Consider the following 24076-nt stretch of genomic DNA (forward strand, 5'->3'; position numbering starts at 1 on the left):
CCAACGGTAACAAGTGTCATCAAATAGTTCACATTCTGCAGCCATTTTGCGAATAACAGGAGAAAAAAAAATATATGGGGAAGTGGTGGAAAAAAGTAAAGGAAATGTTCATGGAAAGGTTTTATCGGGAGAATTGGGAGCAGCTAAGCAAATAGAACACATGAAGTGTGTCGGAGTATCTACTATGTGCGTAGAACAAACCTCCATGAAGAAACCCCCATGGGGTAGGAGGATTTTAGTCTAATATTCATTTGATTCTTTTCTCTCTCTCTCTCTCTTAGATCCTTTCTCTTTGCATCCCTTTAAATGGGGGATGATAGAGTATCTGTGGACTAGAACACCCAATATTCCACAGGCTTTTCATAGATCAGGACAGGTATTTTTTTTAAAAGCTGACACTTGAAATCTGCGTCCAATGTTTTCCCACCCCAGCAGCTCCATCTTTTTCATGGTGTTCAGTAGGAAAATGGGGTCTCACAGTGATTAACTAAGTGACAACAAATTGAGTGCAAACCAAGTGCAATTATGACCAAATTTTCTACTTGATTTCTTTATGGGGTCTAGCCAGTACAATAAAGTATTAACTCAGGTACAAAAGCATGACCATGAAGTCTGCTTGATTTATTTTTCAGCTTTCCAAGTCCTCAAGAAAGTGGGGGATAGAATGAGGGCACACATCTTTGCCATACAGTTCTGAGGGAAAATGAGGGTGAGATCTCTGGCTCAGGGCATCTTCGGGTGCTAATTCATACAAGGATTTATTAAGCAACAGCCATGTACTTCCTCCTTTGAAGCATCATCAGTACATGCGCTCTTTTTATCCTTGTTTTACCAACATTTGTGTGCCTAGCTTATTTCTGCAACCATTCCACAGGCATTTCGGGCATAGGCACTGTTCTCTTATTCGTTATATCACCCACAGCAGCTGAAACCCAGTAGGCGTTCAGTAACGACAGTTGAGTGTACAGATTCAAGCTACAAGGCTAGGATCCTGAAGAGAGATGCAAAGGGTTGGGCATTCATTGAGGCCCCTGGGTACCCACTGGACATATGGTCAGAGGATCCAAGTTCTTCCCTCCATCGTGTGTTCCAGGGCTGAAGATAGGCTGAAGGGGCCCAGAGCAAGAGACCCCAGTGAATGTGTAGATAATGGACTTGTTTGTTACGTTGTAAAAGTAAATGTTTTCAGTGATGTAATCAAGGAAGATGCCCACGCGTCTGGGAGGTTCCGTCAACTGCAGGCGTGTTGGGGGCGTGGTGGACACCTGGAGCTCACTTCGCTTCGTCATGATCGCCACCCAGCAGCCATTGTCAGGTGACAGGGTCATGTTCCCCTTTCTGCTGATGGACGCCTTGCAGATACCCAGGATCCACCCTGTCTTGGTTCCTACCTCCACTTCCCAGTAATGGCGGCCAAAGAGGAAGGTTGGAAGGCCTAGGGCGATGACGCAGCTATCGAATCTTTCTGGGTTGTCAGGCAGACGATCCAACTTGTTTCCAAGTCTCAGGCTTTTCAGGTCATTAGAGAAGATGAGATTGGGGTGCGCAGTTTCTGCATCCAGAATCACATTAACTGCAGAGAAAATTAGAATACCTAGCTGGGGGTCCATGGGCAGTGTCCCCACAGGGTTCTTCCCACCTTCAGGAAACATGGACAGGGATGCTCTTCTAGAATTCAGTGGAGGTCAGCACAGGGACCCAGCAGGGGAAGGCCACTTGCCTTGCTCGGGGCACTTACCGGCATATGCCTGAGCGCAAATCAGGTCTGGAACTATAGAGAAAAAGAAGATGGGGAAGGGGGGAGCCCTGAGCATCCCAATTCAGAGAGGCTAAATCTACCCTGGTCACAACCAGGACAGACAAGGACCCCCGTCCCAGCTCAGGACCTTGCTTGCTCTGCTGGGATTAACCCCATTCTTCCCAGACCCCAGGGTCTGCCTTAGAGACTCTGGTCTGATGGGATGACCCAACCAACAAGTCCAGTACAGAGCCTATGAGGGCTTTCTTCTGCCTTTGCTACAGGTGTTTTTCTCTCTTCTAAACAATGCCCAGAAGTCAACAGGATAGGGATTATCAGAGTAACCCCTGGCAAGCACATCATACCACCGCTGTACTCACCATTGATGGTGACCATTTCTGAATGCAGAATTTCTAAAAGAAGAAAGGGAGCTTGCGTTAGGTTCCCTGGCTAGGGGCAGATCAGGAAGAGGCTGAAGGTAGCATCAGAAAGGCAGTGGGAGATGGAGAAGAAATGCCAGGAGGTCTGGGCTGTATGGATCTCAGGGCAGAAGTGAGCAGGTGCCTCCCATTTTCTTCCTAGCCCACCTACCCGAGAAGTACTTCATGCTCTTCTCCACAAACTTTGATTTCTGGTAGAACAAGTGGATCTTTTTTTCGACCTCTGGGGGAGTGGCCCATGGCTTAGGGACTGTCACCATCTTGGTCCTAGAGACAAAAGATTGTTGGGGTACCTGGGTGGCTCAGTTGGTTGAATGTCCAACTCTTGATTTTGGCTTGGGTCATGATCTCAGGGTTATGATCCCATGGTCATGGGATTGAGTCCAAGTCAGGCTCTACCATGAATGTGGAATTTGTGCTTAAGTCTCTCTCTCTCTCTCTCCCTCTCTCTCTCCCTCTCTCTCTCTCTCTCTCCCTCTCCCTCTCCCTCTCCCTCCCTCCCTCCCTCCCTCCCTCTCTCTCTCTCTCTCTCTCTCTCTCTCCCTCTCTCCCTCTCTCCCTCTCTCTCTCCCCCTTCCCCATGTGTACTCTCTCTTTCTCTGAAATTAAAAAAAAAAAAACTGTTGGCCAGAGAAGGCTGGAGCATAGGGGTAGCCCAAGTTCCCATGAGCTGGAAGAAGGTATAGCCTTCACAGGGCACACCCAGCCTGCCTGCGCTGTGTAAAGAAAGTCTTCTCTGGAGTTCAAGTTTTAAACACTGGCCCTCAACTTTGGCTACAGATTGGCATCACCTAGGGTGTTTTAAAAAACATGGCTGTCAAAACCACAGTCAGTTTTAATGGCCTTAAAATGATGCTGATATTGAAATGTTCAGCCCAGAATTATATAGGTCAAATTAATTACAAGTCTTTAGTCTTTTTCTATTAAAATAAAAAAGATGATAAAAAACACAATGAGATATGAATTCCTGGAATGGCTATTATTATTCTGAAAAAATCAAAATGACAGATATTAGCAACAACCTGGAAAAACTGGGACCCTTGTGCATTGGTGGTAGAAATGTAAAAACGGTGCAGACACAGTGGGAAGTAGTATAATGGTTTCTCAAAAAACTAAACATAGGGGTGCCTGGGTGACTCAGTCGGGTAAGCCTTCGACTTCAGCTCGGGTCATGATCTCACATTTCTGGGTTCGAGGCCTGCGTCGGTCTCTGTGCTGACAGCTCAGAGCCTGGAGCCTGCTTCTGATTATGTGTCTCCCTCTCTGTCTGCCCTTCCCCACTCATGCTCTGTCTCAAAGATAAATAAAATATTAAAAAAAAACCTAAACCTAGATTTACCATATGACACTTCAATTCTCCTTCTGGGTATTTACCCAAAAGAATTGAAAGCAGAGACTCAAACAGGTATACGTATTCCAGTGTTCACAGCAGCATTATTCACAACAGTGAGAAAGTGGGAGCAACCCAAGTGTCCATTGATAGATGAAAGGATAAACAAATTGCAGTGTGCACATACAATGGAATATTTCTCAGCCTAAAAAATGAATGAAATTCGGATACATTCTACAATGTGGATGAACCTTGAAGACATTATGCTAAGTGAGAGAAGCCAGGCACAAAAGCACAAATACTGTATGGTTTCATAAAGACAGGAAGCCGAGTGGAGGCTGCCCGGTGCGGGTGAGAGGGCCATGGGCAGTTACGGTTTAAGAGTGTGGAGTTTCAATTTGGGAGGATGAAAAAGTTCTGGAGACCGTGGTGTCGCTGGTTGCACAGTAATCTGAATGCACATCATTGACGCCACTGAACTGGACACCTAAAAATGGTTACCATGGTACATTTCATATGATATGTTTTGCCACCGAAAAAAAGGAAAAAGACCAAAAAAAATTACGCCAGGGTCAGACTCGTGAAGATTTGGATTTAGTTCGTGTGCCAGGGCCCGGATGTCCCGATTTTGTAGAGCTCCCAGGATGACTGTAGCATCCAGCATCCTCTCTCCCTCCCCTCCCCTCCCCTCCCCTCCCCGCCCCTCCCCTGTTGGCTGCACTTAGCATCTCCACTCCTGGAAAGTGCTTCCCTCCCTCCAAGCACGTGTGGCCTCAGGGAGGGAGGCGCTTCTGCAGGAACAGTTTTAATGAGGCAAATGGCCATCTTTAGAGAGGTTTCTTAGGAACCACCATTGCACCACAGGCTGTGTTCATTCTTTCCAGGCTTCAGCCCATGCTCTTTCTCCTCATCACACTCCCCATTTTCCCTACACAAATCCAAAAAGGCCTTGGCAAGCTGGAGGAGACGGGAGGAGCCCAGGAGGAGTCACAGACTCGGGGTGGGGAGGATCTCCCTCTGAGGAAGGCCTCCCCACTGCTTCCTGGAGGATACCCAGGGGATCTCTTGGTACCTGTGCAGGGTGACTCCGATGTCCTAGGAGAGAAAAGAGGAAGCTCTCCATTACACGTCTCCTAGGGACCGTCTGACTCCTGTCCTTTCCTCTGGGCTCTCAGCCCCAGCATATCAGCAAAACTGGGGCACCCCTTCGTGGTTCTAATTCTCATCACCCAAAGTGCCACCCAGTGGGGCCTGCAACAGAACCACACCCACGCCCTGCTTTTCTTTTCTGGGAGATGCCAGGGGCTCCCTTGAATGCTGAGACACCCTGGGCTCCAGAGAGCACATCAAAGGGATCTGGGCATAAGATTCTTGATCTGTACTGTTTGGGGTATAACAGAGCCCATGTCGTCCTCCTGGGCACAGTGGGCGGAGGAAGGCTGGGCCCAGCCACACTCACCTGCATGAACTCCCATTCTGGCTGGCACTGCTTGGCCTCCAGCTCCCCAATCAGCTCATCGAGAAGGGCAATGTCTCTGGACACGCGGGTGCTGTATGACTCCCTGACCTGGCCAATGGTCCGGCCCAGCTCCTCTAGGGAGGCCATGAAGAGCTTCTCATGCTTCTCCAGAAAATGGTACAGCTGCTTCAACTGGTGCTGGATTCTCTGCTTCTGGGTTTCGGTTTGTTTCTGGGGAACAGAAAGATGGAGGGGGTCTGTGCAGTGCTGGATGTGTGTGCCCAGGGACTCCCTGGAAGCCCACCCCCTGGAAGCTCGCTGCTTCCCCAGCTTCTTGGAGGACTACATTTCAGAGCAGGAGGCAAAATGGCCCCGAATCTTCCAGAACAGACTGAGAGCTGCAGGGGCTGGCTCTTGTAAAATGCCCTAGAACCTAGTTTTGTGGGTTGATTTGTATCCCCTCCAATACCTATGTTATAATCCTAACCCCTAGTACCTTAAGAATATGGTCTTGTTTGGAAATACGGTCATTGCAGATGTAATTAGTTGAGATGAGGTCGTACCGGAGTGGGGAAGTTGGGACACAGACACACAGGGAGGACACCATGTGAAGAAACGTGGGAAAAGATGAACAAGCTGAGGAGAGAAGCCTGGAATGTGTCTGTCCCTCAAAACCCTCAGAAGGAACCGATCTTGGCAACAACTTGATTGTGGACTTCTGGCATATAGAACTGCAGAGAATGTATTTCTGTGGTTTAAGACATTCAGTCTGTGATACTTTGTGACAGCAGCCACAGGACATGAAGATACCCGGTGTCACCTACTTTCTTCCTTGAATGCCAGCGCGAGGACGGCATATACCTGGGGTCATCGATGGACAAGGTTATGACGACCAAGTCTTCCAGGAGGGAGACTTCTCTCCGCTGCCCGCCAAAGCATTGGCATACGGAAGGTCTTAAAGTGTGGCTCTGAATGGAGGCAGTCAGTCCATTCATGTGAATGGAAGTGAACTTGACTTCCACTACCATTGCACATGGGTCAACCATTTGGTCTGTGTCCTATCACCCTCTTTCTCCTCATCACTAGAGACTTTCTGCAGAGAGATGAAGTGGCTCTCGGGCACCTTCTCCTTCCTCCATGGAGGGAGAAGCCCCTGTGGATCCTCTAGGACTGCACTAAAAAGTCTTTTCATTTTGGGCTCAAAAGGATAGTTAGTCCTTTTGAACCAAAAATATTTCCTAATCTTTAATTGTCATTGTTGATGGTAGCAACATTGGCTTTTTTCTTTTTTAAAGAGGACAAGTCAGTTGTCATGTTCAGTGGCCTATGTTCTAAAATTTTTCATTAAATTTGCTCTTGATTAAATTCATCTGCACACCTGGACCAGGATACTGTATACTTAACGCTTTGGGCTGGCTGGCGCGTCACACGGAGAAGCAGAGTGGCCAGTGTATCCCTCACTGTTATTGAGATACGAAATCATCCACTTGGCTGGGGAGGGGTCTACCACTTCTCTTCACTGTAAAAATACATTATTTTCTTTATAATTATTAAGTAATTGGAAGAGTCAATATCCTGTCCTCTTAGAATCTTCTGCTAAAAATTTTAGCATCTGTTGATGATCCCTGTTGGTATCAATTGTTATATTGGTGTTTGTATAATGAAAGTTTCTTTTTATTGTTTATTTATTTTTGAGAGAGATGGGGTGGGGGAGGGGCAGAGAGAGCCGAAGACGGGATCTGAAGTGGGCTCTGTGCTGATTGCAGTGAGCCCAGTGTGTAGCTCGAGCTCATGAACCACAAGATTATGACCTGAGCCAAAGTTAGACGTTCAGCCGACTGAGCTACCCAGGTGCCCCTGGAAATTTTCTAATTCAGTTATTCTATACTTGCTTTAGCTGGCATTGTGGCATCAAAAAGAGCTTACCCTTCCCCCTCCCATATGATTAAACAAAGTTTTCTTAACTGTTGAAAGGAGGAGGAGGAGCAGAAGGTGGAAATAGCATCACCTTTCGGTGGGGACGCGTGTCACTATGAGCGTCGTAAGGGAAGGCAGACCTTCTTGTCCGCCTGGATTTCCCTGTGCTCCCGGCTTCTGCCTCCCCTTCATGGCGGGGGCATCCCTGACCTCTGCTTCTCCCACAAGTTCCAGCACCACCTCAGCTTACAGGAAAGGGGTTTTCTTTTATTACACTTCATGAGTTTCCCAAAAGCCAGACACCTGGGCCAGTGCCATGCCTGTCCCCATTCCTGCCTTTGTTATCTTTGCCTGTTCCCCATTGTGGTGTGGTAGGAGATGGTCTAGCCAACAGAAATGTGTCCGGCAAATTAGAGCTCCCTAGGGTGGGCGAATTCACTTGCAGGGAAAAAGGAAGCAACTTATGTGTCCAAGTTCAACAGAGGAAAGCCAACAGTGTATTTATTGAAATTCATGGCATCACAAAGTGACAGTTTTAAAGAAAATGTCTACTTTAACCATTTGAATTATAAAAATATGGTGTTTGTGGAAAAAATTAAATGGGCAACAATTATAAAAACAATACAGAGGAATATTTAAAATGGAAAAGTCTTGGGGCACCTGGGTGTCTTAGTCGGTTAAGCGTCTGACTCTTGATTTTGGCTCAGGTCGTGAATTAATGGTTCTTGAGATTGAGCCCTATATGGGGCTTCCTACTGAAGCCTGCTTGGGATTCTCTCTCTAGCCCCCTCTCTCTGCCCCTTCCCCTCTCAAATAAATAAGATTTAAGAGAATAAAATGGAAAAGCCTCACCTCCCGTTTCCTCAATCGCATGCCTCAGCAACAGCCACTGGCATAAGTTTCTCTGAACCATTTAGTGATGAGCATGAGAAAGCACAGGGCCCTGGGAGATTCCGTTCCCTGCGGGAGGTGGGTCTCCCTCTCCAGGGGCCAGCGCATCCTTGAATTCCTGTTACCTCCTTGCCCTGTCAAGAACAGGTGATTCTCTCTCTCTTTTTTTAACGTTTATTTATTTATTTTTGAGACAGAGAGTGCACACAAGCAGGGGAAGGGCAGAGAGAGAAGCTGACACAGAATCCAAAGGAGGTCCAGGCTCCAAGCTGTCAGCACAGAGGCCAACCCCAGGGGCTTGAAACCACGAACCATGAGATTGTGGCCTGAGCCAAAGTCAGATGCTAAACCAACTGAGCCACCCAGGCACCCCAAGAGCAGCTGATTCTAAATATATGATCAGTTCTGCTTCCCTATGAATCAGAACATAATTTGGAGATCTCCTGCTCATACTTGGTCCCCTCCCTCCTTTTGTTAGGGGTGAATCCAAGCAAGGACTGGCCACAGAACAGCCCAGCCTTACCAGGAAGTCCGCGGTCTTCTTGTTCCCCTGAGATCTCTGCTCCTCCCCAGATTTTCTCAGCTCCTTCAGATACTTCAGCTGCTTTTGAATTCGCTCCTGAAAAAAGGGCACTTTTTTAAGTTTAAATTTGGCTTCTGCCATTTTTAGTTGCTGACAACTCTAGAAGGAAAAATTTGCTTTAGTGAGTAAGTCAGATGGTGCTGCAGCCAAGAGCATAGGGAGGGTGCCCAGGAAAGAGGAAGAATGAATCCATCACACCGAGGGAAGCAGAGCCAAGAAGTGGTGAGAGAGAGATTCATAATGACCTGTAAGCGCCTGGATTCAGCCATGCCTGAAACCAGTACCCTTGGATCTCAGCTACACGAACCACTAAATTCCCTTCTTGCTGGTCTGGTTTGTATTGTTTTTGCCATTTACAACCCAGGAATGCTGGTTAATGCACCAACCTCCCAGGGTTACTGGGAAAATAAAGCCACCCTGGCGTGTCCTGGTGACCAGCAGAGAAAGCATAGCCCCCACTCTGACCGGCAGCCTACCTTATACTCCAGGGCGGCTTCCTCGATGGGGCGCACCCGGTGGCCTTGGTGTTCTTGACTCAGCCTGCAGATGAGGCAGATAGGCTCCCCGTGGTCCTCACAGAAGAGCACTTGGGCCTGCTTCATGTGTCGTTCGCACTGCGGCAGGTCCTTGCAGCTCAAGACGGCCGTCTGCAAGCCCTCCTGCCGCTTCCGGTCTCCGGAGTCCTTTCCCAGGAGGGGGGCCTGGCTCTGGAGGCCGCTGGGTGAGCAGCTGTCTGATGTCTTGGGATCCCTAGAAGCAACCGAGTATCTGCAGGAATCATGAACATGGGTGCCACCGACCTGGTCTCCTTCCTGGGCCTGGCACAGGACAGTCACAGCCTCCTCCCATGGCTTCCCTGGAGACGCAGCAGTCAAAAAAGTTCCTGAGTGACAAACCCAAGATGTTACGAAGGGGTGCCATGAACCAGAGCAGAGGGAGGGAGCCCATGCCTGGGACACATGAGCTCCTGGACTTAGACTGTGGCCACTGCTAGCTTGTCCTCCCCTGACTTGGCTCCAGCGAGGCAGTGAACCACCCGCTGGAACTGAGGGCTAGGGGATAGACCTCATGACAGTCCCGAGACTTGGAATTCCTGGGTATTTATCCTAAAGAAAGGTCTTTTTTTTTTTAATATATATAAATTCTATGCCTTCTTCCCACACAGACGCAGATCTAGCAGGTGATACAAAGGCAGCGAGACGTTCTGACCAGTGTTTGCTTTGCCACGTAAAACCCCCTTCGCTGCTCGTCACGCGAGGGGAAGCTCCCTCAGGACAGAGCGTTACTCACAGCCTGACCCCTGGTAGTGTCAGTGGCACATGGTAAGGATTTGAGAAGTGTGTGTTCTAGAAAGACCTCTCCTCCCATCCATGTTCGTAAGGCAGAAATGACAGGAGGCACAAGAAGAAACAAACACACTCAATCCATTAGTCCCCTTCCACCCCCTCACAAGGTCCCAGGGGTTCATATCACATCTGTAAGCGAGGCTGTGGGAGGCGTGCCTCGCAAGCGTTCGCCCGTCCTTCCCTCATGATAGGATTGATTGCTGCCCATCGATTGATGGCTGCTTCCCACCCCCAACCCCCTCCAAACCCCTACGTTTCTCAGCCTCCCTTGCAGCTAGGTGTGGCTGTTTGACTACATTCTGGCCCATGGGATATAAATGGAGGCATCACAAGCAGCTTCTAGAAACTTCTGGAAACCTTCCCTAAGTGATACTCTTATCCTTTGTCCTTACACCCTGCTGTTCGGAATGAGACCATGAGCTTGAGAGCCACCCTGGTGGAACAGAAAACCAGCAGGAGCCTGAATTCCTTATTCTGAACCACCTGTGAGTCATGTATGTGAAAGAGAAACAAACTTGTACCTTGTTTCAGTTAGCGTTGTTTTGGCGGTCTGTCACCCACAACCCAACATAATCCTAATTTCTGCCTCCTAAGTGAAAGAGATTTAAGATTTTAGCCAACTTGGGGCGCCTGGGTGGCTCAGTCGGCTAGGCCTCCGACTTCGGCTCAGGTCAGATCTCACGGTCGTGGGTTCGAGCCCCGCGTCAGGCTCTGGGCTGACAGCCAGCTCAGAGCCTGGAGCCTGCTTCCAGTTCTGTGTCTCCTTCTCTCTCTGCCCCTCCCCCTCTCATGCTCTGTCTCTCTCTGTATCAAAAATAAATAAAACATTAAAAAAATTTTTTTTAAAATAAAGATTTTAGCCAACAGCTCTCCTTGCTGCCCAGAAAGGTGAATGGCAGAACCTCAGCCCCATGACCTATTGCCATGGGGTCATTGTGAGAAGCGGGTGCCATCTTACCCAGTCTTTCCCAGATGCTCAAGCTGGAGTCCGTGAATCCCTTGGAATTCTAAAGGACTTCAGGTGTCGAAGAACTAACTAACCAACTTTGATGCAACATTTTGTGAAGAAGTGCATACGTGCATTTTCTCAGGATTCACCTCCCTCAGATTCCCCGAAGGTCAGGGGTCTCAGGGGGGAACTCAGGGATCTGGTGACATAACCACAGCGGGGATGAAAGGAGGTTTGTGCGGGAACACCTGCACAGGTCACCATGCCTAAGGATGCCATGTCTTCCTGAGTTTTGGGTCGTTTCTCACCTGAGGAAGGAGGGGCTTGTAGGTACGAAGGCTCACGCAGCTCAGCGCCCACCATCCTCCAGCTCTCAGGGTGCTCCTGACCCTCAATTGCATTTTTCTTAGACGGTCCCGTAGATTCTGGCTGCTCCCAGGTTGTCTTCGCTCTAACCAATGATACATTAGAAAGCGTATTCCTGAATGCTCCCCCTTTCAGGCTCATAGAATGTTCTAGGTTCCTGGGGCCTTTCTCTGGAGCCACAGGAGCCCCTCCATCCAGAGTAGCCGCTTGACTGGGGGTGGCTGCTGAGGCTGGGTTGTCACTTCCCATTTTCTCTTGAGACAGAAGAGTTTCTGCATTGGAAGCTTCTCTCTCTGCTTGAAAAATGGGAATCTCAAGACTCTTGGGGCGCCTCTGTCCTAAAGGTAAATGTGCCTCACGTATCTTGGAATTTGCCCTTCCTAGGGACCCAGTATATGAGCCACAGGTCAGTCCTAAAGAGCTGGCATTTCGGCGTAGCCTGACACTAGGCTCGCCCCCCTTCTCCCCCTGCAGCTTGGCCGGGAGAGGGCTTCTCCTGAGGGCCGGAGGCGCGGTCCTGGCCCCTGGCTTGCCCGGCACATCCAGGCCTTCCGAGCTCTTCGGATCTCTCCGTTTGCCCTGAGGCTTCTTCTGGAGCCCCCTTCCAGACTCAGGCTGGCTGGCTGGCAGGCTGGGGGCCCCGTCACCACTTTGCCGCTGCCTGTCACCTTCCGAGACCTCCGGTAGCCTGAGGCCTTTGGGCTTATTCTCTCCAGAGGAGCCAGACACTGCTGAGCTGTCAACGCCACTTTCTTGTATCAGACACTCTGCAAAGACAGCGAGATGTAGAGGCATGAAAATGTGTGGTGCTCTGGGCCGGGATGGGAGAAGGGACAGGAGGGACATCCTCTCAGAAATTACAGAAGTTTCGGGGTGCCTGGATGGCTCAGTCGATTAAACGTCCAACTTTGGCTGAGGTCATGATCTGGAGGTTCACGACTTCGAGCCCGGAGTCGGGCTCTGTGCTGACAGCTCAGAGCCTGGAGCCTGCTTCCGATTCTGTGTCTCCCTCTCTCTCTCTGCCCCTCCTCCAATTGTCTCTCTATCTCTCTTAAAGATAAATAAAAATAAATTTAAAAAAGATTCTCTCTTTCCCTCTGCCCTTCTCTGTTCGTGCTCTGTCTCCAAAAAAAAAAAAAAAAGAAAAGAAAAGAAAACAACAACAAAAACAAACAAAAAACCCCCAGAAATTCAGAGCATTCTAGGCAACAGCAATTATTAAACAAGAAAATGCTAATTATTTGCTACGTATTTCCCAAAAAGTGGTTTTCAAACTTGACGGGGGAACTTCCAATATAAAGTCTTACATAGAATTCTTAATATAAAAATACATAAAAACCATAGTTGACTTGTATAAATGTGTGTGTGATTGTAGATGTGTGAAGTTCACTTATAAAATCCCTCAATAAACAAGTATTAAGGTGTTTGGCACAAAAATTTGAAAACAGGCTTTGAAGGGCTCTGTTAAAACTTCAGAAACTAACTTCTGTTTTATTCTTTGGTTTTGTGATATGAAGAAAATCCTAACAGACAGATGAGTGAGTGTAAATGGTGACCTTTTTTTTAACTATTGGAAATTTGAGGATACAGTTTGAATACAGAAGTGACAGGAAAGGCTTAATTCCAAAGTCTACATAAAAAGGGTTCAAGTATAATACAAACTGTCACCCTGGTGGCCTCCAGAATTTCAAAATTTGGTTAATGATGCATTTTATTTTATTTATTTATTTATTATTTTTAAGTTTTTATTTACTTGGGGGCACCTGGGTGGCTCACTCGATTAAATGTCTGACTCTGGCTCAGGTCATGATCTCGCAGTTCGTGGGCTCGCAGTTCGTGGGTTCAAGCCCCGCATCAGGTTCTGTGGTGACAGCTCAGAGCCTGGAGCCTGTTTAGGATTCTGTATCTCCCTCTCTCTCTGCCCCTCCCCCGCTCATGTTATGTCTCTCCCTGACTCAAAACTAAACTATAAAATTTTTTTTTAAGTTTTTATTTATTTGTTTGAGAGAGACAGACACAGCCTGAGCTGGGGGAAGGGCAGAGAGAGGGGGAGAGAGAATCCCAAGCAGGTTCCTCACTGCCAGCACAGAGCCTGATGTGGGGTTCCAACTCACAAACCATGAGAGTTGAATATTTAACTGACTGAGCACCCAGGTGCCCCTAATGACATATTTTAATATGAATTTGTTGGTTTTGTGAATTAGAAAGGCTAATAAAATTTGAATTAAGTATTAACATTCCAGAGAGTCCCTCAAATATCATCCTGGGATGTAACTCGAAAACCATCACTCTAATAAAGAAATGAAGATTTTCTGTAATCAGCATCTTAATTTTTGGTTTGAACATGCTCTCCCTAAAATGGCCTCAAAGTGGTTTAAAACACGTCCTATTGTCAAAGCCTGTCGCTTCCTAGGAAAACACAAGTTCCCGAACTGGCTCAAGGCCTGATGGGAAAAGCCCCAAAGATGCTAATAACTAGGATTTAAAACGTGAAAAACTAACTTAAAACTTGTACCCAGCGAGTCACTCTGACTCCGATTACGGTTTAACCTATCACTCTGTCAAAGAGAAAGAACTTTCACGTTATTTAAACATTTCTACTTCGGAAAATCACACACGGAAAGCATTTCTAATGTGTCCTCAGAGTCTAGAAGTAGAAGAAATACTCACTCAAGACTATTTTTTTTTAAGCCAACCACATATTAGCCCTCCTCCCAAACCTCATAAGCAAAAATCTTTAAAAGCAAAAATCAAATAGGTCACATTTGTTGATCACGGTGTCATGAAATCAGAAACTTAAAACCAAACAGGAGCAGAAGAACCAAGCGGAGGAGAAGGGAGATAAAAAAGGGAAGAGAAAAGATGAAGGAAAGGAAGGGACAGGATTGAGAACTTTAGAATGCCTTTGTGAAGTGTGTCAAAGAACTGAAATTACATGGGTCCTGCTATGAGGATGACCTGTCAACCTTGCCGAGGGCTGGTTAGCAAGCCCTTTTTCTCCTCTCCCCGAGATGCTGGTCTGTCTAAGCCGTAAGCGCTTAGGAAGTGTGGGATCCTCTAGGTCAGGCGTCTAGTTCCTGATTCTGTCCCACAGGCGGAATCTCAGCCTTTTTTAATTTTTAATAGCTCGGCTGTACTAACCCAGCTGAGCAGCAGAAAGGAATTGCTCCTCCAGAGTCTCTGGGGTCATCGGGAGACCCTGGACTCCTCATCCCTGGGTCACAACACACTGGTCTAGACCCACATTCCTTCTTGCACCTCCACCCCACCCCATGAACAGCCAGCAGTCATGCGGGGGGGAGGCAGGGGCATGGGGGCCGCTTACCTGGGCCCGTCGCCTTGTGCAGCTCCTCTGCCAGGAAGTTCTGGTTGATGGCCCTCAAGACCTGCAGGGTCAGCTGCACGGCGTGCGCTTCGCCATAGTGGGTGATCATCAGAGTGGCCAGCTTCACCGGCTTGGCTGTCTGGAGCTGGCCCCGGGGGATCCGGGAGTGCTCCTTCTCCAGGTTGCTGTTCTGGAGCTTAAACTTGAACCTCTCAAAGTCACTGGGCACCAGCCCTTCCAGGGAGTTCAGCAGGTGGTCACTAGGAGTCTTGATCATGGTGTTGACCAGGAGAGGCCGGAGCCAGCTGTTTGAACAGCCTCTGTCCTGGAGCCCAGAGGGCGAGTAAAAAGAGACAGGTTGTGAAATAACGGAAAAGGCACAGGAAATTCTCTGCATTCTGGTGAGAACGGAGCTTTGAGTGTCATTGTTTGTTTGATCCCAGTGTCACCACTGGCTCATGTTCTGTTTCTTTGGAGAGGGCTGGGAGGGCGCAGTGCCTTTCCAGCCACACGGTCCTCCAGGTGGCCCACCCCTCACCTCCACACACTGGCCCCGGCCTGGGATCAGATTCCAGAGCCGTGACCCTGAGCAGGCACTCAGGTGCTACCCTTTCTCCTCCCTCGATATGGGGGTAGGGGTGGGGAATAGGGGCAAAGCCCCTGGTCCCAAGCTGAAGAGGACAGGGGTCAGTCCCTTTGGCCAGTTGTTCTCCTGCGGACTCTTGGGATTTTACTGACTCTCCAGAGCAAATGGTGGGGGCATGGAGTCAACAAATGCAGCCCCCCAAGCTTTGTCTTTCCCGGCCTATGAAGGAGAGGAAGCCAGAAAGGCAGTGCCAGGACACGGGCCCCGGTGTCGCCCCCGCGGAGGTAGGCCCGGCGCTCTGGCACCTTCAGCATCACACAGGCTTCAAAACACCTTGTGTGGAAAGGTCAAGCTGATTTGTTTGTTTCCTACTCTGCCCCGGCTTCCTGAGGGCACCCCCCCCCATGAGGGTGCTTATCCGTGCACATTTATGTAACAAGATTTTTTTTTTAAGTAAGCTCTACATCCAACAGGGTGCTTGAACTCAGAACCTTGAGATCATAAGTCATATGCTCTACTGACTGAGCCAGCCAACACATATTTTGGACAGAATGCCAGGATGCTGGAGAAACAGGGTGAAAAAGGCATGGGTGTCTCTTGGAGCTCATGGCCCAGTGTGGGCCACAACTCACTGCTTCTGTCTTTCTGCGTACCCTGAGCTTTATCCTCAACTTTTTGTTTTGAAAAATTTTGAACCTACAGAAAAGTTGAGAAAAGTTACCTGGATTCACCAAGTGTTTGCATTTTACATACACACATGCATGAACTTTTTTCCCCCTTCCCAGCCCCCCCAACCATTCAGTAATGAATCCAAAACATTATCAGATATCATTCCAAATACCCTAGATACCCTAAGTACTAAGAATAAGGATATAAGAATATTATTTTATTTATTTTCATGTTTATTTTTTGAGAAAGAATGTGGGGGAGGGACAGAGAGAGAGAGAGAGAGAGAGAGAGAGAGAGAGAATCTGAAGTAGGCTCCAGGCTCTGAACTGTCAGCACAGAGCCTGATATGGGACTCGAACTTGTGAAATCATGAATCATGACCTCTCGAACTGTGAGATTATGACCTGAGCCGAGGCCGGACACTTAACCAACTGAGCCATCCAGGCACTCCAAGGATATTATTTTAAATACTCAGAATACAGTTACCACACTCAGGAAAATTAACATTATTAATAACACTATAATGAATCCATAATCAAATTTCTCCAATTTCTGTGACAATGTCCTTGACAGCTTTTTTCGCTTGTCCAGGGCTGAATCAGAGATCCTGCATTGCTTTTAGTGGTCACATCTCTGTAGTATGCTTCTATCTAGAACACTCGCATACTTCCCCGCCTTTTAAAGTTCTGTCAAGACAGGATGCCTGGGTTGAGTGTCTGACTTCGGCTCAGGTCATGATTTCACAGTTTGTGAGTTTGAGCCTAGCGTTGGGCTCTATGCTGGCAACTGGGAGCCTGGAGCTGCTTCAAATTCTGTGTCTCCCTCTCTCTCTGCTTCTCCCCCATGCATTCTCTCTTTCTCTCTCTCTCTCTCTCTCTCTCTCTCTCTCTCTCTCTCTCTCAAGAACAAATAAACATCAAACAAGAACTTTAAGTTCTGTCAAGACCATGTTTTTCAAAAGTCTGTTCCAAGCAGAAGGTCCCTCAGTTTAGATCTGTGAGGTTGTTTCCTCGTTACCAGACTGAGGACACATCCAGGCATCCCCAGGTGTCTGTTTTTTCTTTGTAATTAATACATAACCCGAGCATGTGGAAACGCCTTGTTCTCCCACATTCTATCACCTCACGATTCTGACATTCGGCGGGAGGCCTTTCCTAAATCGGTTGCCACAGTGGTACATGCCAAGTGGTGATTTTCTGTCACGTAGCATCGTTTGCGTGTCCTGATTTAAACTTTCTTTCTCATGAAATTTTTGGTTTATAGATGTTTGGTTGGTTACACAATTGCCCTCCATCGGCGCTTACTCTGAGCCGGGCACAGCTTGCTTTCTATCCACTGTCTCGGATCTCTGAAGCACTCCTTCAGGGCCGGATCCACCATCTCCGTTTACAGCCAGGATTAGTGGTTTAGTGACTTGCCCAGTGACTGAGCCACGAATCCAACTCCCTTTTTAGCCACTTTGCAATATTGTCCATCTGCATGATACTCATTTATTATTTTACTATACTCACTAACCAGTGCTGTCACTTTTCAGGTGGCCAAGGAGGCTCAAAATGGGTCACTCTGACCACGCCCACAGGTCAGTTACAACATTCTGATGCCTGGCACAACAAACAGTGCTGTGTGTGACCTGCCTGTGTGTGACCAGCCTGGGATCAAGGCTTAGATGAGTTCTGCTTAGCTGAATGTTTCTTATTGTCTAGTCAATCTATGTACTTCATATTTGATAGAGTATTCAGTGCTTTTGGTTTAATACCTGACAGCATTCAGTTTTCCGGATCCTCCTGAGAAAATAACCCCAAACCCAACATACTCTCTTAAAAAATGGATGGACCCAAATAAGTATGTACGATGCAAACGTTAGATGTGTGATTTTCTCTGGTTGGGCTGGAAGGGTGCTGACTGGGCATCTCTGGGACCAAGACCGGTACAAACTTCCAGAAGGCAGTAGCAGCCACCTCACAGGCTGCTCCCCACTGCTGAGACAGAACTCAAATAGTGCGGGATCCTTCACCTTCCTGGGGTCCCTGACCCTGTCTACACTGTCTGCGAAACTCCTTTGAGCTAAGGTGCTTGGATGCACGACAGGACTGGGTAGGAAGTTGGGCTTTCCAGTCTACACCAGGATATTTTGCAATTGCAGTGATAATTTTGCAACAGGGACATTTCTGAGGCATGGACTTATAAGGTAGTGTTTTGACGCCACCAAATCCTTTCTAGGTCAAGAGAAACTCACTAAGCTTCCATTTTTTTGAGGTTCCAGTAATTGTTTTAAATGAAGAAATGTGAAAAGAGGATTACAGCTCTCAGAATGCCTTTTAAAAAAATGTTTACTTATTTTTGAGACAGAGCGAGCAGGGGAGGAGCAAAGAGAGAGGGGGACAGAGGGTCAGAAGCAGGCTCCACGCTGACAGCAGCAAGCCCGCTGTGGGGCTCAGACTCAGGAACCGTGGGATCTGGACCTGAGCTGAAGTCAGGTACTCAACCGATTGAGCCGCCCAGGCGCCCTCTCAGAATGTCTTTAAAATGTTTGGTTGGGGGGCACCTGGGTGGCTCAGTCGGTTAAGCGTCTGTCTTCGGCTCAGGTCATGATCTCACAGTTCATGAGTTAGAACCCCGTGTCAGGCTCTGCTCTGACAGCTTCGAGCCTGCCTCTGATTCTGTCTCTCTCTTTCTGCCCCCACCCCAGTTCGCCCTGTCTCCTCTCTCTCTCAAAAATAGATATTAAAAACATTAAAATTTTTTTTGTTTTTTATTTATTTTTGAGAGAGAGAGAGAGAGACAGGGCGAGCGGGGGAGGGTCAGAGAGAGAGGGAGACACAGAATCCGAAGCAGCCTCTAGGTTCTGAGCTAGCTGTCAGCACAGAGCCGGATGTGGGGCTCAAACCCACGAACCATGAGCCGAAGCCCACGCTTAACCGACTGAGCCACCCGGGTGCTTCTGTACATTAACTTTTAAGGGAGAAATCTGAGGCTTCGAGGGGCTAACTTTGCAAATTCAAAGTGAATTTTCAGGCAATGAGCCTTCCATTGAGAAACATATTTGTAACTGTGCTTTCTGAGAGCAAAGCAAGTTCTGGTGCAACCTATAGGCTCCTGAGCAGGAGCGAAACAGAGCAGGCCAGCTCCCCAAGGTGGGCTACTGCGGGTGACCTGGAACTGTGGCTGTTGTGCAGTAGTAATGTCCGAATAGCTCCCTGATTGGTTCACCAATGAGTTTCATTTGCAATATGTGAACGCCAAGTAAGAAACCTCATAAGCCATAAGATGCCATACACATTATTTATTCTGATTGTTAAGTCTAGATAGAGGGTTAGTAGGTGTTCATTTTACTCTTTACATTTTTTTTACGTATTTAAATATTTTACAATTTGAAACATTGAAAAAAATGTGTTCTAGCAATATTTTGAGGGACTCTACTAGGAGGCTGGCTGTGGGCATACGGGCCCATCGCCAAAGGCCCACAGGTTAGTGAAGAGAAACCCAGTTGCCTGGAAGGCGACTGCTCTCCCTTCGCACCCTTTGAGGTTCGGTTTACATTGTCCTGTCCTCACTCCCACCTCCAGGTCTTCTTAGCCCCCCCACCCCAACCCCCCGTTGTGGCCGAGCTGCCCAGAGTGCTTTGGTCACGCAGCACCTCGTATTGAAAGGGTTGGTGAGTTTCGAGTATGCCCAAAGTAGTTGGGGGGAAAACGGGACCTGGGCCAGTTACTCGACTTCTCTGAGCTGGGCTCCCCTCTGTCAAATGGATGGGCTGGGAAATTCAGTGAGATAACGTATGACACCGTGACTCAGGGAGAGCGGCGTCCTTCTGCGCCGGGCTCGTCGTGGGCGGCGTCCGAGGTGCGGACGGAAGAGCCCCGTTCCTGAACAGCCGTCACCGCCGAGACGCCCGCCCTCCGCCCACAGCGCGCGGTTCCCGCCGCCGTTCCCGCTCCGGCGCGTGGGCGCAGGAAGACCCCACCCCGCGGGTGTCAGGCCGGGCGGCAGCCCCCTGGCAGAAGAGCTCCCAGCGGAGGCTGTCTGGGTAGCACGGGGTCTGTCTACGGCACGGGCAGCCCCAGGACAAAAGGGAAGTGGCAGCGTAGGGCAGGCGCTGGGAGCGAGAAGCACGCCGCACGCGGTCTCCGCGGGGACCCCGAGGGTTGGCTCCCCACGTGCCTCACGGCGTCGGTGCCCCACGCCGCGCTAGCGCGCGCCAGGGCGAACCCCGGAACTGCATCTCCCAAGGACCTCCGGGCGTAGGCCAAGCCAATCGGAAGGCGGGTGGGCGGGCTCAGCAGAGCCTCGGTCTCCCAGGAGGCGCTGGGGCCCGGCGCGCGCTCGGGAGTGGCAGCTCAGCAGCCTATACCCGCGTCTCTCCGTAGCGGCCGGCGCCCGGCGGCGAGGAGGAGCCGCCGGCGCCGCTGGTATCCCCGGCCGGTCGCCGAGAAGTGCAGTGGTCGCGTCCCACGGTGGCTCGTGGGTGCGCGGGGCTGCGCCGCCGCCTGTGTTCTCCCCAGCCCCCCACTCTGTAAGAGCCGGGAGACCTCGTTCACTCGTGTTTACGGCAAGTATTTACCGAGTGCCCACTGTGTACCCCATGCCGTGCCGGGCGGAGGACGGGCAGGTCGTGGGGCACCCCTGGCCCGGGGCCCTTGTCTCCTGGCTTCCAGAGAGGGGAGAACGTGGTAGTTTCTGGTCGTGACGGGAGCTCTGAAAGGAATGGGTCACTCAGCCCATCGCCAGCACTGCCATTTTGTCGGTTTTCAAACACCAAGAACCCTGGGGTAGAGATTCTTAAACTTCTCTGTATCGTGATTTATTTTGAAAAATGTAGGGAAATGCTGTTGGCCAGAGAGATAATGGTTCTGTTCAGGAAAACACCTGCGCCTGCATTTCGTGTGTCGCTTCAGGGGTTCATGGAGTTCTGAAGTCCACCTGGGGGGCCTGAGCAGCGAGCTCCAGGCGCAGATGCCGCTGTGTCCCAGCGCGCCCGGACTTTGTCATCGTTTTACATATGTCACCTTCGCGAAAGAGCTCTTTGGATGCACGAGTTCTGCCGGGAATCGAGGGAAGAACACTCAGGTGTGCCTGTATTTCCAGTTCCAACTCTAATTAAGCCCTTCCCATCAGGACTGCTTTCTAGTCTCACATGGGCATAACGAGACTGTCACCTGCCTGGTAGTGTGAGGGCCACCTCATTCAAATCCTTGTCATGTTTGTGGAACATTCCCTTGTACGCCACATTTGCCAGTTAGTTAAAAACTGTAAACAGCTGAAATGCCCATCACTAGGCGACTGGCTAAGTAAATTTTGGCGAATCTATTCCATGGACGTCACTGCATTCATTGGAACTATGCCGTGGTTTTCCATGTGCTAATGTGCAGAGACGGTCACTACATGACTTGAATAAAAGCACGTTTACAGTACAGTGTGGCAATATAATCCCATGTTTGTAAACAATGGGAAAAATGTTTTCAAAATTCAAATATCTGAAGGGAGACAAGAAATAACATGGCAACCTGTGGAAAGTAGAAGTAGGGACAGGGATTGTGCTTTTCATTTTATGTGCTCCCTATATTTTTTGCATTTTTCAATGAGCATTTAAACTTTTTGTGACACTTGAAACATACTCCATGAATATATTCAACGTGGGGCTTGAACTCATGACCCTGAGATTGAGCGTTGCATGCTCTTAGGACTGGGCCAGCCAGGTGGCCTCCCCGCTCATATTTTTTATAACAAAAACTTAAATGAAACCTCACTAACTGGAACATTTTTCCATTGCAATGCAGACGATTCAGAAAATGATTTTTAAAATGCAGACTGTGCCCACAGAGAAACACATATGTGAGGTTTTCAAATAACATGCAAGGTTTGCCAGTACTGGAGAAGCAGAGCAGATTTGCTGCTAAAGTTAAACACACAGCACAAACCGACCTCTAAACTCACACACACACACACACACACACACACACACACACATACTGCAGACATCAAATTAATGCACATCCAAACTTAAGATTTCAAGCCTTGATTCTTTTGACATTACAGACTAGAAACTATAATTAAAAAAATATATGATTGAAATAAGCTGAAATTCCTTCACTTGCCCAGGAAGGCCTTAGTATTTGCACCACAGCCTTCACACGGGGGCGACCTGGCCGGGCATCCCCTCCAAGCTCAGGTGGCACTTCTGCCTCCTGTAGAGGGTGCCCTCGCACATGGTCTCTAGGGCTGCTGGTGGAAGCCCGGTGGACACTCCTCTCCCACCGGAACCCCAAGGACCTCCTGCAGAAATCAGCAGCTGGAAACAGTTCTTAATGCTGCAGGCAGTAGTTAGGAGAAAACTTTATAAGTTAAAGCTAAAATCAGACCTGAAAGACCACACAAAACATTTTCCAAGACGATGTAGTGGTGGCGGGAGGGTATCAGAACACCAAAAATCATAGCTTTGGAACTGCGATGGATGACACTTAATGATGGGGGCTGACATATACTAGGCACGTTATGTGTGATATAACAGTCATGGGAATGCCTCATGTGCCTTCATAGCACAGGCTCCGGGGTCAGGCTGCCTCAGTGAGAGTACAGTGCCTACTGTTAACCAGTGTGTGGCCCTGACTGAGTGATGTGCCCTCCCACTTATTCAACCTTGAGAAGGAAGAATATTCTGATACATGCTGTTGCATGGATAAATCTAGAAAGCATTATGGTAAATGAAGTAAGCTAGGCACAAAACAGCAAATGTTGTCTGATTGTACCTATAAGACGTACCTAGAATAGTCAAGTTCATAAGACAGAAAGTAGAGTAGTGACGAACAGGGCCTGGGAGGGAAGGCGAGAGAGTGATTTAATGCTTAGAGTTTCAGTCTGGGATGATGAAAAAGTTCTAGAGGTGAGTGCCAGCAATGGTTGTACAACAGTGTGAACGCACCGATGCCTCTGAATTGTACACTTAACAGTAGTTAAAATGGTAAATTTCAAGTTATGTATATTTTACCGCCCCAAAAACCTAAAAAATGCATGTAACCTTTGATTCAGTTATTCTATTTCTAGGACTATCCTAAGGAAATTATTGAATGTACACGAAGTTGCATTATAAGATGCCCCTTCCAGAATTGTTCATGAAACCAAGAATCGGAAGCAGCCTAAATGTCCATCAGTAGAGGAGATAGGAGACAGTAAGTACCAGTGTGGTACGCCCAGACTATGGCATACCATGCATCGGAAAAGAAAACGAAAGGCCTGTTCATTTTGATGCATGCACACTCTTGTTATTTAAAAAAACTGGGAAAATACGTATAGCATCATAACAAAAACACATCAGAAGGAAATGGGTAGGATGTACAGCCAGCTGTTACTTATAAAAAGGAGAAAAAGTGAAATGAGGGGGTGTTGGAAAAGTTTGCCCATTTTCTCTGTTACATCTACATTCTCTGAATCTTGTACAGGGACCATTTATTTAGGTGTTACTGTTGTTCTCTATTGTTGCATAACAAACACCCCAGAAGTTAGTGGTGTAAAAGCAACCTTTCTCCTCTCACGACTCTGGTCAGGATTTTGAGCAGGCCCAGCAGGGACAACTCACGTCTGCTCCATGACTGGAGCTTCAGCTGAGGTGGCTCCCGTGTCTGGAGATTGTTGGAGTGGCTGTACTTGACTGGGGTCATGTGTCTGCGGCCTCAGGACCGTCTGCTGGTGACTCTTTGGGTCTGCTGGCACCGGAATATCCAGCCTGGGCTGGCCTGGCTGGGACAGCTAGAGATGGCCGCAAGTCCGTCTCTGTCCGTGTGCACAGCGTGGGCTTCCACGCGGCATGACAGTCTCAAGATAATCAGCCTTCTTAAGTGGTGACCGGTGCTCCCAGAGGCAGCATGCCAGGAAGCCCCGGGTGGTGGCATCAAGACTTCTTCGTCCCAGAGGGTCACATCCGTTTCGTTCTGTTGCTTAAGCACATCACCAAGGCCAGTCTAGGCACCGCCTCAATAAGTAATAAGGAATTGGCGGCCCTTGTTAACCTACCAACTTATATCATGTTCAAAGTAAAGACTTTGAACTGGAAATTCCACCTGACCTATGATTTACAGTGACCTTCATTAAAGCAGAGCACACCCACCTCTTTCATTTCTTTTACCAGTCACTGCAAACGGAGTCTCTTTGGAAATCCTCTGCTAGGCCTGTTGCTTCCTTCCAAGTTTCTTATGCCATTCTTCAACTGAATGTCTAGGTCAGTGGTTTTCATCTTTGGCTGCACATTAGAGTTATCAGTAGAGCTTTAAAAAATCAGGATGCCCCGACCAAATGCATCAGAATCTCCAGGGGTGGCACCCAGGTGCTGTGGTCTGAATGTTTGTGTCTTCTCAAAATTCAGATGTTGAAATCCTAATGCCCAATATGATGGGATTAGGGGTGGGACCTTTGGCAGTTTCTTGCATCATGAAGGTGGATCCCTCATTAATGGGATTCAGCTTCTTAGAAGAGAGACCCCACAG

At 48.5% G+C, this 24076-nt stretch overlaps 1 protein-coding gene and 1 long non-coding RNA gene across 3 annotated transcripts; one reads left to right on the forward strand and one right to left on the reverse strand.

Moving 5' to 3' along the window:
- Positions 1-258: 258 nt before the first annotated feature.
- MEFV (MEFV innate immuity regulator, pyrin) lies at positions 259-14700 on the reverse strand. Of its 2 annotated transcripts, XM_029947478.1 has the most exons (10): positions 14345-14700; positions 10962-11786; positions 8835-9241; positions 8299-8394; positions 4968-5198; positions 4581-4603; positions 2330-2445; positions 2119-2151; positions 1739-1771; positions 259-1573 (listed from the first exon to the last, which is right to left on the reverse strand). In XM_029947478.1, the coding sequence occupies exons 1-10, from the start codon at positions 14619-14621 to the stop codon at positions 1020-1022; spliced, it is 2595 nt and encodes an 864-aa protein (XP_029803338.1). In that variant the 5' UTR covers positions 14622-14700; the 3' UTR covers positions 259-1019. The 2 variants fall into 2 exon arrangements, with proteins under 2 accessions (XP_029803338.1, XP_029803337.1); XM_029947477.1 differs by lacking the exon at positions 1739-1771 and having other exon boundaries at positions 14345-14673.
- A 5227-nt stretch (positions 14701-19927) lies between these two features.
- On the forward strand, positions 19928-23699 carry LOC115298551. Its single transcript, XR_003911785.1, has 2 exons — positions 19928-20666; positions 22641-23699. It is a non-coding gene; the product is annotated as an uncharacterized LOC115298551 (long non-coding RNA).
- The last annotated feature ends 377 nt before the right edge of the window (positions 23700-24076 follow it).

The sequence above is a fragment of the Suricata suricatta genome, chromosome 8 (genome assembly GCF_006229205.1).
Source record: "Suricata suricatta isolate VVHF042 chromosome 8, meerkat_22Aug2017_6uvM2_HiC, whole genome shotgun sequence".
In the NCBI taxonomy this organism is placed as follows: domain Eukaryota; kingdom Metazoa; phylum Chordata; class Mammalia; order Carnivora; family Herpestidae; genus Suricata; species Suricata suricatta.